Source organism: Colius striatus, chromosome 6 (genome assembly GCF_028858725.1).
Source record: "Colius striatus isolate bColStr4 chromosome 6, bColStr4.1.hap1, whole genome shotgun sequence".
Taxonomy (NCBI): domain Eukaryota; kingdom Metazoa; phylum Chordata; class Aves; order Coliiformes; family Coliidae; genus Colius; species Colius striatus.
Genome location: NC_084764.1, coordinates 24,041,565 through 24,058,321, shown reverse-complemented (window position 1 = coordinate 24,058,321; position 16,757 = coordinate 24,041,565). Strand labels below are relative to the sequence as shown.

Here is a 16,757-nt window from a genome sequence, read left to right as displayed (position 1 = left end):
AATACAATGTCCTCTGTCTTTAATGAAAGACAATTCTGAACACCTTGGAACTGCAAGGCAAACTGAAGGATGTTTTAGGTTAAATATCATTTCTGTTAGCACTAAAAGCAAAAAGCCCAGGCACTTCTAGACACACAAGTTGTTTTCTTTAAACTTTAAGAAAGCTTAGACACACTTATACAAATCTTGACAAGAACCTTGTACAGACATAACTATCCCTCTGTGCAATATGGATCAACTCTGACCATCTTCAGAATGAGAATAAAAACTGGCATAAATTTAGGGTATGGGAAAAAAAACACGCATCTGATGATGTGTCTGTAAAATAGTGTCTAAAAATATCCTAATGACAGTTGCTTTGCTACTTGATTTTTAGTATCTGCTTTTTGAAGCAGAATTGTTACCATGCTATCAGGATCTTAAGCAATTACTTGCAGAAAAAATATATAACAAACAGAGGATTAATATTCATTTATCCTGGGTAAATAACGAAGAACAACACATTAGTATTAGTTTAAAACCATGTTTCATCTTGAATCATCCACCAAATCACATAATAAACTGAAATAATCAGCTTTCTGATGAATGCTACCACAATTTCCAGGCATTTGTTGAAGAGCCCAGGGGTTGCTAGCAGGCTAGGTGAGAGGAATATCTAGCTCTAAATTCCTTCCTAAAAGTAAGTTTAGGAAAAAAGGGAGGGGAAAAGGGAGGGGAAAAGGGAGGGGAAAAGGGAGGGGAAAAGGGAGGGGAAAAGGGAGGGGAAAAGGGAGGGGAAAAGGGAGGGGAAAAGGGAGGGGAAAAGGGAGGGGAAAAGGGAGGGGAAAAGGGAGGGGAAAAGGGAGGGGAAAATGTACACAGCTATAAAGAAAAAAGAAAAAAACCCTAAGAATACAGATTAGATGTCTCGCCTGTAGAATCCCTCTCCAAGAGGCAACTTCAAAAATTCATTCCATTCCAGAATACCCACTGTTGATGTATCTTGGTGTAAGTGCTCTCAGCAGAACCAATGAATCATCTGCCATGCATTGTTTGGTACCCAGTCTTGGATAAAAACCACAGCAAAACACTGAAGGTTATTTCTGCCACAATGACTACCTATGGGGTTTCTCAACGTAGAAAATGTAATATTCTTTAAAAGGGCTTGATAATTCTTTATTTCGGTTGTATTTTTAACATCACAAGGAAATACTTGAAAGGTAGCACATCGCCCAGATAACATAGTTGCTATCAACTCTGTGGCAACAGCTACTAACAACAGGGCTCTCAGTACCAAGGCTCCATGCTCAAAATATTCCTCTGTAACAGAACATCCATGACATACTGCTGTGGTACACTGGCAAGAATACCCATGGATCCTGTGCTAACAAAGACAGTTAAACGTTACAAAGCCTCAACAGTTCAACATCTAAAGCAAGAAAGAGTATGGGGAAAACCACTATTTTGTTCCTTATATGTCAAATGGCATAGATTAATGACATAGTGGTTTTAGTACTTCACTCTCTTCTGAGTTACACAGCTGAAAGAAAAATGTGCAGAATTAGGATAAAATCTCCTACGACAAAGATTTAAGCAAAGAAGCTCAACCTCAGACTCAAGCCCTCACGATCTGAACTTGAATAGTACTCTCTGTACTTGACTGTACACTTAACAGAAAGACATTTTCTTTGTTCATGATGCATGTAAAACTCATTAAGAGCACTGGCTGTACCTGAAGAGGAATATTAGCAGAAGTCTCCAATGACTAATTCAGGTAACTGATTAGAACTTACTAAAAACGAATGCCAAAACTAATCTTAAGATTTATACAAAGTTTACATTAAAGAAAAGAAAAAAAAAAAAGATGAGTATAAAGGTATCACTTATGGTTACATCACTGACTACTAAGTAGCCATCACGGGATGGTTAAGGTTGAAAGGGACCTCTGGAGATTGTCTAGTCCCATCCCTGCTCCAAAAGCAAGATCAACTAGAGCAGGTTAACCAGAATCTTTTCCAACCAGATCTCTGGGGACAGCAGGAGAGCAGCTAGAGAACATGAGCAGACCAACAGCACTACTGCCAGAAAGGCTGTAAGAGTGATACAGGCAAGACATGTGTTAAACCAGAAGCAGAAAATAGAGTAAGCTGCTCAAAGAAATTTAATTCTATTTATGAACACCTTTAATTATATATGGTCATTCATTCCTCTCAGAGGAATATGTACAGAGGGCATGGTATCCTTTTCCTGTGCATTTACACAGCATCTAGAAAGTTTTCCTGCTCATCAGCCAAAGCTTGCTTTGAAGATAATATTATAGGCTTCCCAGAGTATTTATGCATACATACAAACTTACTTCCAAAGTACCACTACCACAGAAAATTATTTTATGAAGGCACAAGTTCAGAAAAAGATAAAATGCCAGCAATTTTTTCACACTATTTTTATGCTTTAAAAAAAATAATAATTCAAGTTTCCAAATTTTGTGAAACGTTAAGACCAGCAGAATAGTAAATAATCATGTCAGTTGAGCCACGATGTATCATCCAAATTATGTGGTAAATTTATGTTTGAATTAAACTTGGCCCATTCAGTCAGATTCAATGTAAAACCAAGAAGTAAGAATATGGGTCATAGCCAAGACTGGAAAGCACAAAGTGTGAGAAACAGGATCACAATCATCTTTAGGTGTTTAACTAGGAAAAGTTCTAGTAACCACACTGAGAACGATCAAAATTTAGCTTATTTCCATTTATGTTTTGTTTAGATTACAAAGAAGATCAAAGAGTGATTTGGAAAACAGGAAAAGCACATGCTGTGATAGCTAGGAATTATTTTCTATCTTGCTTCTTGCCAAGATTTGTTTCTTAAAGAATGAACTGGTTTTCCTGTTGATAACAACAACAAATACAAAAGAGTATTTAGGTGGAAAGCAAAACCAAACCATGTAATGATGACCCAAAGCTCAGATGAAAGCACATAGGTGAGCCACTGACTCTGAGAAGATGAGATCTTGCAGTTCTCCATCTTATCTGAAAGCTAGTCACACAAAAAAACCACCAACCAGTCTCTTCTCATCCTTTTTTCCTCTCCCTTGTCAGCTCCACCTGGGAAACCTCAAATGAATTCTTGAAAGGCAGTAGCCTATACCTGTCACTCCAAAGATTGTCTCAGGTACACAACCACCAGTTTTAAGACAGAAAGCATGTTTTAGCAACTTTGTTGGGTTTGTTTTGGGTTTTTTTCTTAATTCTATAAGCTGTCCTAAACCAAATAGTCTGTAATTAAAGGGTAAAAACAGAAGTATGTCTGTAAGATGAGTACAGGCAAATCTGAATTTGAAATACCTGAAAGATAAGGAACAACTTCTTCAGGTAATTAACTGCAGAAAAAATAAGGGAGGGCCTGGATGCTGTTGGTGTTTTCATATCTTGGTTGCCTTTCATCTCCTTATAGGCTCAGATAAGCTGCATTCAGGATTTCTCTAGAGAAAAAAGGGATTTTCCAGACATTTTCTGTAAAAGTAGCAGAGTTTACAGCCCTTTTTGAGAAAAGAGAAGTCTTCTGTGAAACCTGGCAACACCACTCACCTCAAAATCTGCATAACTATATGAGTGTCAAATGCCCAAGGAGCTGTCTACAACAGGGCCCCAGCACCTAACAAGCTTGATGCAGAAAAAGCTACTCCTTCATTCTAATAAAAGGAAAGCTCTGATTCATATAGCCAAGGAAGTAACCAAAACAGAACAGCAATACACAATTTCAGACTTAAAAAACTTAAACAGGGAACTTAACAGTTGAAGAGTTGCATTTGCTCAATACTGTAAAACTTAAATCCTCTTTTATTTCCTCCCTTCTTTCAGTAAAACTTAAACATTCTGGATCTACTTTCATTATCAAAGACACAACTCCTAAGTATTTGCTAGGTTCAGATCTCCATCCTCTCCTCTTTTCTGAATAAAACAAGCACAGTTTTCACACTCATTCCTTTGCTTTATTGCTTTTTGCATGTTACACATTAGAAACATCAGCTGTAGAGCTGTTGTTGATTAATCATTGTTAATATACCATCTCTCTGAAATACTAATGTAAGTAACACAGTGCTTAAGGCAAGTAGCTTTCTTCCTACTACCATATTACAGATTTTTTTGTGCGTGAGAATTCCACAGGCAGTAATCAAGATAATTATAAAGACAGAATTAATTATTTGATGAAATATTTGATTCTGGTCTTAAGATTTATGGCTCTGTCTCCAGAAGTCAGTCTATTCTGAGAACTGAAACAAGTTCTGAGAATGAATCAAGATCCTGTTAGAGAAAAAAAAAAAAACAACAAACCAGTGTACACACTATAAAGCTGTAGTCAAAAGGAGATTTAAAACTATTTTACAACTATGTTAAAAAGCCCACCACCTTTCAACCATTCGCTTCTCTTGAAGATAATATGTGATTATAGTAAATGATTTCTGCTTATGCATACACATTTTTAGTGGAATCTTACCAGTCACACAGAGATTAGTGGGGTGAGAACTTGCAGAAACTCATGCAAGATCTCCTGAAGGAACAGAGAAACTGATAATATCTCTGACTAGAGTAGCTTAATAATAACTGTCACCATGCATTCTGTCACATGTTTGCTGACACCAGAGAAATGTCCAGATTCAGCACTCTTTCTCCAGAGCCTGGAGCAGAGATCAAACGCCCTCCAATGATTAAAGGCATTGCTACCAACAGCACTATTAGCTATTCTCACTCCCTTTAATTTATCTCAGCATTTTTTGGCTTTGCTTTTTTACAAAGTTACTGTCTTCATTCACTCCTTATATCACCAACTGAATCATGTTCAATGCAGAGAAAACTGCAGAGAATTTAACCACCAAATTCTAAAATCTGATTACTTACAAGACAGATTTGCAGGCAGGGGGAATGGCCCAGATTTGGCAGGGAAGGAGAATGGCCCAGATTTGGTATAGTTGAGGAGCTTCTATCCCCTTCTTTTCTACCATACAATTTGAACTCAAACAGAAGTGGCTAATGCTAATGAACTTATTTCCCTACAGAAAACTTAATATTAACCTTTAAACCTTGAAGTTAGGTTAAAGGAACCTAGAGCAGCTATAATACAGACATATACAGGCTACCATTTCTTCTTATAACTTTTAAACAAAGCAACAGACTACAACTGATACAATATTAAAAAATGAGATGTCTAATTTCCAAAACCATTATAACCATAATATATGGAATTATCCTTATAAATGTAAGCAGCTATAAGCTCTAAATACCCAGAAATACTTGTTCATTCCACTCAGACCAATTACATGCTTCCCTACAGTGCAAGAAGAAAGTTCCTCTTGACTTTGCCCTTTGTTGGCTGCTGCCACTGTTCATTTTCTACCAGGTGTTATGCTGTTCAGCCACTATGGGAAGCAAATCAGCTCAGAAGGACAGCAGAAACTAACTCCAGAAATTGGAGCACAGAGTTGTCTGCTGGCCTGGCACAGTAAGCCCCACCTCTGGTGCTCATCAACACTAGAGGAAGGCAGGAACACATAACCAGGAGAAACCACATGGAGAAGAAGCAGCTTGAGTAAAGGCAGAAAGACCAAGCTCCTCCATGCGATAGCAGCAAGGTGTTAGACCAGCTTGGTTACTTGTGAAATCACACTGACTATACTAGCATTTTCTCTTCCAGATGACAAATCAGTTGAATACAAGCAACAGATCTATATCATCACTTACACTGTTGTAATATTCCTGGCTATCTGAAGAAACAAAGATGTCAGTCAAAAATAAGACAACACATTTTAGTATTGTCACCATCTTTGGTCTTCATTCAGAAAAAACATATGTAAGCCTGTTCTGTAAATATGATAGTGAATGGAACAGAAAGAAAATAAAAGAGATAATAAATGGAGACAGCACTTCATCCCTGCCTCTGTGGTAATGCAAAAAGGCATGCTACATGATGAGCTGCAAATCTTTCTAGTAGAGATGTAGATGTCTTCAGAAAGCTTCACATATATAAACTGCATTACAAACTGTATGTATAAAAAACAAATTTGATAAACACCTTTCTAAGTAGGGCATGAGTCCTAAGAGGTTTACAAATCCCTGGTTTACTCTGAGGATAAGCTTTAACCATACATCTGAGGTCTTGTATTTCACAAGGGAGAAAACAAATGGAAACTCATAAGATGCTTCTATTTTTATTTCCTACTTGTATCCAGATAAAGAAGCAGCATAGAAAATAACAAACAAAAAATAGACATGTAAAATAACTCCTAATGCTCTGCTCCTAACTCCTCTCTGCTCCCTTATTTTGCAAGGCTAAACATGAGGAAAAGTATAAGAAACTATAGAAACAAGGTATTGAGAGGAATGGCAGTCAGAGAAAAGACCCCACACAAAACTAAACAACAAACAGAAATAGGATAGTAATGGTAGCAAGAAAGACTGGAAAGAAAGCAGTGTGTTAAAAAGCTGACATATTTCCATCAGCAAACTTGATACCTGTTCTATTTTCATGGCAATGTCACAATGGTCTGGACAGTGTATAGATCCACCAACCTCCAGGGCATGCATTCTTGCCACACAGTAATGCAGTATTTCACACTGGCTAAGGTCTCTACATCACTACATCATTTTACCTCAAACTAGAACAATTCCCCTCCTCAGTCCTTTTCCAGACAGAGTCATACATCTCACTGAACTTGAGCAAGGTCATGTTCTGATTGCAGCAACAATGAATGGCCGGAAACAACTGTGGAAATTCATGGATCTTTCATTTTATCCATTCAGCTTGCTACTGAACCGATCTAAGGTTTCCTTACTGTGTTTCCAAAGGAAGGAAAGAAAACATTAGAGCACTGAGGTCCTGAGAACACTCTGAGCAGACACAACCTTCATACTGAAGTCCATTGTAGCCACCTCCTTCAAGACATTACCATTCAATCAGAATTCGTGACTGACTTTCGGCTTTGAAATGTGATTGCTAGCTTCCAAAATTATCACTCAAACACCACCAATTCCAGATGCCCTCAGAATTCCAATTCCCAAAGCTAAGAATAACACAATGCTCTCATTAAAGCTGTTGCAGTGAGGTTTCAAAATGAAATCCTCAAATCTGAGCATTTCAATAAAACACGAGTCATCCGTAAGACCAACATGTTATGATAAATCTATTGAAAAAGAATCTTCATTGGTATGTCATAAGCCTTACTTATCAATATTTGAGAAGAGCAATTTTACAGACTTCTTAAAAAAATAGAAGCATTTAATGAAAAAATGATAATGGGGATTTCAAATATATGTGATGGTTAATATGATGTGTGTGGTCATCACTAGTTATTTTGGGGACCACTATGGTAAACTACGACCTTAGGGAAAACCTCTCCTTAATGCACATTGCCTTTCACTTACACAATTGTGGTTTTGATGTTAATCGAGTCTTCCAAGAGAAAGCTGAACATAACTTCCCTACAGATTAAGATCTCTACTAAATAGAATAGCCCATTCAGACTACTTAAAATACAAAGAATCCTATAACCAATGCTTCCCAGTTCTGGGCACACTTTAAAATACGTTCTCATTAATTTCAGATATTCAACATTTATTGTTTCATCTCTTCCAATAATCTGTGAACAAGTAATTTTGTACTTGGAGATTTTTCTAACTCTCATGATAGTGCTTCACCACCATGTTGTTCATGTGTAATGTTAGCCAAAATTCAACAAAGGAAATAAAAATTTCTTCCAGAAAAAACCCCTTTTCAGATAATTAAACTATCTGGCAACACTCACAAAGTTTTATTAGTGAAGACTGGTTTAAGATTTCATTTCTAATGACTTTGTCTAAGTTCCATTTGATAAGTGATGCTCAGGATGCCAACACTGAGGACAGTACCTTTCTTGCAACCAAATAGCCTGCAGACTAGCCAAGGATCACATTTTTTGGGAATCTCAGAGTAGCACAGTGTTTTCTATTCTATCTGCTACAGCTTCTGTAAATCTTGTTTTCTGGTTGTAAATGGCAAGATACTGGCACAGAGTTGGTGGAGCTGCAGGGGTGGCCCCTGTAGGAAGAGGCCAGGTGCTGCTCTGTCCCAGGCCTATCTGGCTCCAACAGACCCATGGCAGGACCCAGCTGAGCCCCTCGGCCAAGCTTGCAGAACCCCTGGGAAAACACATTTAAGAGGGCAGAAAATGCTACAGAGAGGAGGGAACAAAAGGAGTGAGAAAGAGTAGAAAGAACACCAAGGTCAGAGGAGGGAGAGGAAGTGCTCCACTTGCCAGAGCAGATACCCACCACAGCAGCCTGGGAAGGACGCGGACTAGAATAGATGGATATGCCCTGAAGGAACTGCAGCACACGGTGAGCTTATGCCAGTGCAGATTTTTTTCCTGAAAGACTGCAACTAGCAGGAAGCCCATGCCAAAGAAAAGGTAAAATATGAGGAGGAAGGAGCAGTTGAAAGAAATCACTTTGCACCAACTGTAAGCCCTTTGCCCCCCACACCACACAGGAGTTTGAGAAGCAGGAGTGAAGTTCAGCCTGGGAAATTGGGGAGGAAGAGTTTTGCTTTCATGTCTATCTTTCTGTTTCTTATCATCTGAATCTATTTTAATTCTCAACAAATTAGTTTTCCCCAAGTCAAGTTTGTTTTGCCCACAGGAGTAACTACTAAGTAAACTCCCCATCTCTATCGGAAGTAATGACTCTTCTCATCTTGTCTTCTGCCCCTGCGCCACTAAGGAAAAGGAGAGACTGAGCAGCTGGGTGGGTATTTGCTGTTGGCAATCCACCACATCTGCACATTAACAGTTTTGACACAATCTTTTATGGGAGTGCTGATGAAGCACTCCCTCAAACACAGATTTGTGTTTCATGGCATGAATCTTAATGCTGCTGCTGCTCAAGGAGAGAAATGCAATCAATATAAGCTGGATAAGTGCCTAATAATTCTGACTAAACAGTCCCCGTTACTGCAGTCTTTCCTCATAAGGAAGATGCTCCAGTCCCCTGATCATCTTGGTGGCCCTGTGCTGGACTCTCTCCAAAAGTTTCCCCATCCTTCTTGAGGTGAGAAGCCCAAATTGTGACTATTACTTCAAGAACAGCAAACGCAGTGGCTAACCCAAAAACATTTCTTTTCCCTCTTTAAGGCTCAGTAAGCTCACAAAGGTTTTCAAACACAATCAATCCAGAGACAGAAATTTGCTCCAGTGTCATTTTTGTGCCTACAAAATCCTACATAAACTGTCATTTATGTTTGATCCACTTCCAGATTTCATACAGATTTCTAATTCTCAAGGCAGCAGATGAGATCCATCATTGGAACAAAATAGAACAACATAATAATGAAGCCCAGTCAAAATACCAACACCTCTCAGGCTCTGCAGTTCTCCAGCACCAACATGGACTTTCATCTTGGGAGTTCGAATTTCTATTTCTCCCTTCATCTAGTTTGGGTTGCAAACTTCAGGGGACCTGAATTTGGTAACAGGCAATACTGTATCTATACAAGGCAGACCAAAGTCAGGTAGCCCAAATAACATTTCTGTCAAGTTCTCTAATCCCCATTTCCAAACAGGAGGTGTAATTAAGTCCTGGCAACAGTCTATTCTTTTGCAATAATGCAAAATAAAAGAGATGACATGAGGGCTTCCCCAAAGGATTCCTTCCCACTTGTATTCAAAGAGTGTTAAACCCTCTTCCTAGAAATATTGATATGCTCACTTAAAATGCTCTGGTATTTGAGTCAGAGAATTCCCTACACACCAATACATGGACAGAATGAAGATCTTATTCCCTCTTTTTCCTCCTTTTAGGCTTTTAAATCATTCCTATGACATGGTGATCAGTCAAAAACCAGACCTTTTATTATCTATTCACTAGCTGAACACTGCTACAGAAGGAAGCAGTAAAGATTTGAGCATTTTTTCTTCAATTAATTGCTTGAGACTAACTACCACTGATACGCACCGGAGAACACTTCATATCTCTCTTCATGCATTGAACAGAGATACTGCCTCTCCTTCATAGTCTCACTAGCTGATAACCTTGGCCTGCAACCTGTTAGGTACACAAGCATTTAGAACACTAACTTCCAGTTTTAGACACTCTTGACTGCAGGGACATATATTTCATTAAATAAATCTCTTCTGTGTTACTGCACTACAAAAGAAGAGTCCCTTACAGTCACTTAGCTGACTGACTGTTGATATTCTCAGATTGCTAGAGCCTGGAAGCCACGGACATTGATTTGATCATTCCTGTACTGTCAGAGAGAAAATCTACATATGATACTTTCCCATGTTTTAAAGATCAGAAAATGCTCTGATAATTTGTATTTTGACTGCTACAGAATCTAGAAGATACCATAATAGTTAAATTACTGTACAGCTATGCAGACTGCATCGTTTTCTTGGGTACAGTTCAGTTAGGTAAAAATTATTCAGTTCAGAGAAGTTTAAATCAAACTGTCAATAAGACCTTCTACCTAGCTCTCCCTCCCTGTCTGAAATACCTTAGTACATCTTAAAATTATGAAGATCACTCCTCCCAACCAGAGAGCCAAAAAACATTTGCCTTTACTTGAACTGATCTCTAACTTGCTCATTGCCTATAACTCAATGAAGTATGTCCTTAAACTAAACATATCATCTCCCAACTTCTCACTTGTGTTTATCTTTAGTGAGTATTATACTGGTATGCTCAAAGATCATCACCCAGTTGTTCTTAAGGCCAATATATGTAAGGTTATATACCACTCATCCACGGATTCTTAAATGCTCCCTATTCTATTCACTTTCATCTAGGCGTTTCCTCTTTTATTTGCATTTCTACAGAGCTGAAAAATGCACTTTTCTTTCCTGACTAAACGTGCAACACTATCGCTGCCTTCGCAACACACTCTCAGCGACACCAACCTTATGTCTCATCCTTTATGTCATCATCTCAGAATTCATCCCAAGCTGTGTCTCGGCAGACTTGCTTCATCCCTAAAAATACCTCCAGGTCCACCTCAAGTAGAGGAGTGAGCCCACTGAGGCAGACACCGTCCCACGTCTTTTCTCACACATAGAATAAATGCATTCATACCAAAGAGAACTTCCGTGCATCTCTCTTGTTCATTAGGCACTTCCATGCTACAGAATGAAGCACTACTTTTGACCTCCTTCAACAAAACATTTCAAAGTTTGTGATATAAGAGACAAAGCAAAACAATATAGTTTTGACAAGAATGAAGCTGCACTATAGTGCTGAGCTATGTCTTTAAGAAAAAGGGCTGAAGCCTCTTAGAACACACTGTGTACAGACATTCTGGCTGGGCACGGAAGGACATTTAGGGCTTTATGCACAGTGTCAGCATGCGTGCCTGCAGAACTGCAACACTCGTGGTAAACCATCAGGCTGCTCAGCAGTTGAGGCAGTAAATCCACAGGGCCTCGCTGCCGGTGAGCCAGAACGCGGCCTCCCTCGGACCTCACCGAGGTGCTCAAGCGGAGGGCGAGTGCCCCAGCTCCCCGCCCCGGGCGATTTCCAAATTTCCGAGGCGCCCGCCTGCCCGTTGGCTCGCCGGGGTCAGGCCCTCGGCGGCTCCCGCTTCCCCGCAGCTCCTCGCGGGGCCGCGCCGACTGGGCCGCCCCCACCCGCCTCCCGCCCCTCCAGCGGCCCCCGCACCCCGCCGCCTCCCCGGGCACCGCGGGGAGGCCCACAGGCCGCTCACGCCGGCGCGCCCGGCTACACCTGCCGGTCTCGCCACCCGGGAGCCCCGCCGGCCGCCCCCCGCGGGCGCTCCGCCGCGGCCTGCCGCCTCCCGCCCTGCGCCGCACCGTTAGCGATGAGCTTGGCCGAGAGCTGCTTGACGAGCTCGGGGATCCGCTCCCACTGGCACTCCGAGCGGCACCGCTCGATCTCCGTCTCCAGCCGCGAGCCCGCCTTCTTGGTGGCCATGGCCGGGCCGATGGGCCCGCGGGACGGTTGAGGGAAGGGGGTGGGGGCAGCGGGAAGGGGAAGGCGGGAAGGGGAAGGCGGGAAGGGGACGGCGGGGAGGGGACGGCGGCGGCGGCGGCACCGGGCGCCTGGGCGGCGGCGGCGCGGACGGCGGAACTTGAAGGCTGCGGCCCGCGCCGGGCTGGCGGCCGAGCGCCGAGAGTGGCGCCACCTGCCGGGCAGCGGAGGCGCGGGGCGGGGCGAGGCGGCAGGGGCGGCCCCGAGCCCGCCCGGGGAGCGGCGCCGAACGGGCCCTGCCGGGGCTGCCCGGCACGCGGGGAGAGCGGGGGAGGCAGCCCGACGAGACCGCCCCGCGGCTGCGTGCCGTTAGTGGCAGGGCCGGTAGCGCCGGGCTCCTGCAGCCACCGGCAGCGCCTAACTCCTTTCGTACGATTTTCCCAGTTACGCGTGAGAGGAAAAAAAGGAAAATTCATCTACTTTCATTCTTGCACAGGCTAACGATGAACGTACACCATCATCCTTCTCTGCTACACAAAATGCCACAAACTGTAGCACAAAATGAGTTCCTGCCCATTAGTGGCCGCCCTTTCCCCTACCTTGAAACCACCTATCCAAGCACACTTCACCGTTTTTAATCTATCACAAGCCGTTCTCGTTTTTGTCTTGTCCCTGTACTTACTCCACATCACACTTTCCCTGCGGTCTCACGTAGCTGATACATGCTTCCTCATCTCTGCTCATAGAAAAGCGGACAGACCTCAGCATGGGTCGGCACTCCTCCATAGTTCATCAGAGGGCTGAGCAGTGCCTGTGTAACAAAAATCTGCATCCTGTGTAGGTTATGCCCCATGTTTTGAGAAAATAAATTCATTTATAGCATTTGGGTGGAATAAAAATACTAAGTTAAACAATTTCAATAAATACGTGCTTTTGTCAAATGCTACGTTACACCTGTGTGACACACCAGTTCCACCAACTGACATACTTCTCACTACCATGAGTGATTTTTACCGAAAAAATTAGTAAAAAGACCAACACTGAACTCAGGATAAGATCTCACAAACTGCTATTTCCTTTTCCCAAAATAAGAACACAGCCCCTCAACAGAGAGAACAGGTTTTGCAGAGATGTGGTATTATATGCTACATTAGACACAATATGAATATTATTTAAATACCTTGCTCCACATCCTTGGGTTATTGTGTAGACTTGTACAATTAATTCCATCTGATGATTTGAATATTTAAAATATAGGATAGAGCTATTATTGCTCCTACATACAATGCACTCTTATGGATCTAGAACATTTTAATCTCCAGAAATATCTACATCACAACCTCTGAAGTCAAATTTCAGAAAGCGTAACATTACCAGCCTGAGACAGGCCAATCATTGTTTCATATGTTAAGAACATTGTTTCAACTGTTAAGAAAAACCTATCTTATTCTTCACACCTTGTGAATTTCGATCTTCAAAATCTTGAGGAACAATACTATCACCAGTCATCTTTATGTGCTGCTATATAAATAGATCAGTTAAAGGAAATGTGACATGCTTAAGAGCATTGGTAGAGTCCTTGTCCACATAATAGAATTTCTAAACAGTTTTCTAGTTCATGTGTGTCATATACAGGTGCTGACATTTTGCTTGGTTTTGACCATCAACTGAAAGGTCAGAAAAAGAAGATGCATCTTGTTACAGACAGAAAATCAACGATTGCTACTGAACTATTCATTGATGAGGAATGGACACAGGCTTATGTGACTAAAAGCTTGTGCAGCTGTATCCTCTATTTAGTAAATATCCACTTTCCCATAAACCCTGCTTTGCTCCTATCCTCAGGTCATCACAGCTATTTCAACTCAGGTAGCAGATGTCTTTCTCAGTGTTTCAACTGATTTATTTTTCAGTCCCGAGGCTATTGCAAGCATAATATCACAATATCAAGATATTGTAATTTGCCTCTTCATCAAGATTCTGTTACAGCACTTTCACATTATAGTCCATTTTCAAACAAAGCATACTTCAGATTTCAAAAAGTGAAATAGCAGAACATAACAGCATTTAAGAAATACACTATAGTACTGCAGAAGTGGAAAGAAGATTCAATACTGTAACAAAAGCAAAAGAAGAAATATGTGCTAAAGCATTTTTTGCTTCAGAAGATCCAGAGAACATTGCATCATTAATGGCAGGGTGTTTTACTGGAGAGACAAGACAAACTAAAAATTAGGCAAGAAAAGAATAATTGAAAATCTTTGATATCATAACTGCTAGTTCTTTTAGATATAAGACTATGAAAACTAAAATGGCAACTTTTGAAAAGAATTTGCTTATGAAGATTATTCATATTTATTCACAACAATTTTAACACATTTTGTTAGCACTGATCACATCACTTCAGCAAAAGCTATCAGCAAAAGAACAATATTAAAATATTTACATAACAGTTCATCAGGCTTATTATCTCAACAGCTACTATTTATGAGGTGAGACATCTATGCAAAAGGAATTAGTACGTTTCGAAACGTACTGGAACAATTAGAAAGTCTGCTTTAACACTGAGACTGATCTAAGAAGATACCATTGTAGTTGACCCATAATCATATACAATAATGGATCTGGAATTAATAGCATAACAGTGATACAGAAGTCCGATCCTGCATATTTTGTCAATTGCCACTTTTTCAAACTGAAGCAAAGTGTTTCTGGAAATGGCCTATTTAGTAAACTCTTTCCAAAGACCAAAGCATATATGCCCTTTGCTAAGATGTATTGGTCAATCATTCTGTCTTATGCCATTCTCCCACTCCTATCCCCCCAAACACGGGGCAAGAAAAGAAATAGTCGATTGTTCACGGGAACACAATTATATGGTACTCTGATACTTCCTGAAAATAAAGCTGAGAAAAAAGTTTTCTGCACTAGTACTTCATACAGAACTACAAAAAACACAAGTGATGGGGGTTTAAACTGGTAAAAATATAAAAGTTCTAGAGAGTATCAACTAACTTGAAGTAACACTTTAATCTATACTAAGATATTACACATGCTACAACAAAAAATCAGAGAAAAAAAAAGTACTTGCATTTTTAAAGGTAACATTCAAATAGAATGCTAGGAACTCACATGAGCAACAAAAAAATCCCACAAGCAAACTTACAAGATCACTGGGTTTTAATCTAGGCTGAGTTTGTTGCTTCTTAGGCAAATATTATTCACTGCTGAAGTGCATGGGGAAGGACCAAACCTCACCTTTGTTCTAGATTTCCTTTATTCTTAAAAAAAAAAAAAGTTTAAGACAGTACTTTCATGACAGTTTTGTTGAAGTCAACTCACTGGTATGAAGGCCCCTGAGAGAACAGGCTATTCAAAGCTTAACATCCAATTTGTGTTAAAGGCTGTCAAGGCTTAATGGCAAGTGTTCTTTCAGTATTTACATAAAAAGTGTGTAATATGCAAGTTTACCTACTACTCTGGGACACTGACTGGTGGTTTGTGGTTTTTCCAGCTGCAGTTGGCAGAACTGCTAATTAAAGTGCTGATTATTAAAACTATTTTCTTCTTCAAAGTTTCTATAGCATACTTCACAGAAAGACAGTGATTTTGAAGGAAATATGTTACAGAAGATAGAACAAAAGTCTTTATCTCCACAAAGTGTAAAATAGCATTAAAACATCACTACTAAAAATCTTTTCCCCAGCACAAATCTTTAATTTACCAATTTCTTATTTTTCCATTGTAACCAACATTTTGATGTCTACTAAGCTATTAAATGTATTCTGCTGCAAGTGATCAGAGATGGAATTCAAATATCTGTATTTTAAAGCAATCTTATTCAGCTCCTACTGCCATCTGCTATTTTCTCAAACGTGAAGTGCAAAAATTTTCAGACCATAATGCATTAATGTGAGAAGTAATTTCTGTACAGTGAAGAGCACAACTCATAAGGATTATAGATGCAAAAAGTTTACAGGAATCTAAGGGGTTTTCTGTTAGCCTACCATTGTTAGTGAAATGAACTAACTGCAGAGTTTTCCTTCCAAAGCCACTAATCTCTATGAAATTTAGAATAGATCATATGAAAATTGTAAAGAGAAAATAATTTCACAGTGACACCTGGTTCCTTTTTGAGGGTATCAAAATGCACTTTAAAGGGAAATCAGACTGAACAGCATCCGCAAAATTGACAATTTGACAATATGCACAATTATAAAACCTGCCACCCCTGCCTTGTAGCAAGGAATACGGTCACAAGTGAAGTATCCTTTACCAAATATTTCAACATTTCAAGGTTTTGTACTTATATGAGGTTTTTTTTCTTAAAGATTTAATAGTCACATCTGTGAATGTAATTCTTTTGTAAGCAATTACCTCCTTACTGCTGTTTGAAAGTTAAAATCATATACAAAATAGGGAAATCTAAGGACCTGGAAAGCCTTTTCTTTTTTTTTCTTCAAAATGGAATTCTGATTTTGTAGTTTGTTGCTTTGAAACTGATTCAATTCATACTGCACTTGCCAAATAATGGGCAGTACAATTGATTCTTGAAAAGGAACGTATGCTTGTACAACAGGCAAATACTTATTTTTCACTATTGTATGAAATCTGTATTAATTTTCAGTCTTTAATAAATGATAGTGCTAACAGTCCTTGCTTTTGATAGGCTGAATCTGAAGATTAATTACTAATTATACTGCAAAAGATAAAAAGTCAAGACTACAAAAGAGTCTTCTAAGCCCATTCATGCCCATTCAATGAAACTGGCATTGCCAATGAAAGGACACCAAGGAGTATCACTCAACTGGCAACACTGTATTG

The 16,757-nt window shown here is 40.0% G+C and overlaps 1 protein-coding gene across 3 annotated transcripts in view; it reads right to left on the bottom strand.

Moving 5' to 3' along the window:
• The window catches only part of TTC7B (tetratricopeptide repeat domain 7B), a 137,702-nt gene extending 125,617 nt beyond the window's left edge, over window positions 1-12,085 (bottom strand). For 2 of the 3 annotated variants that reach the window (XR_009818939.1, XM_061998365.1), the window contains exon 1: window positions 11,816-12,085. Coding sequence is in view for 1 of the 3 variants with exons in the window: in XM_061998365.1 (XP_061854349.1) it covers window positions 11,816-11,936 (121 nt within the window). In the remaining 2 variants the exon portion in view is untranslated. The remainder of the gene's footprint in view (window positions 1-11,815) is intronic. The other variant, XM_061998368.1, reaches the window with a different exon arrangement.
• Between the last annotated feature and the right edge of the window lie 4,672 nt (window positions 12,086-16,757).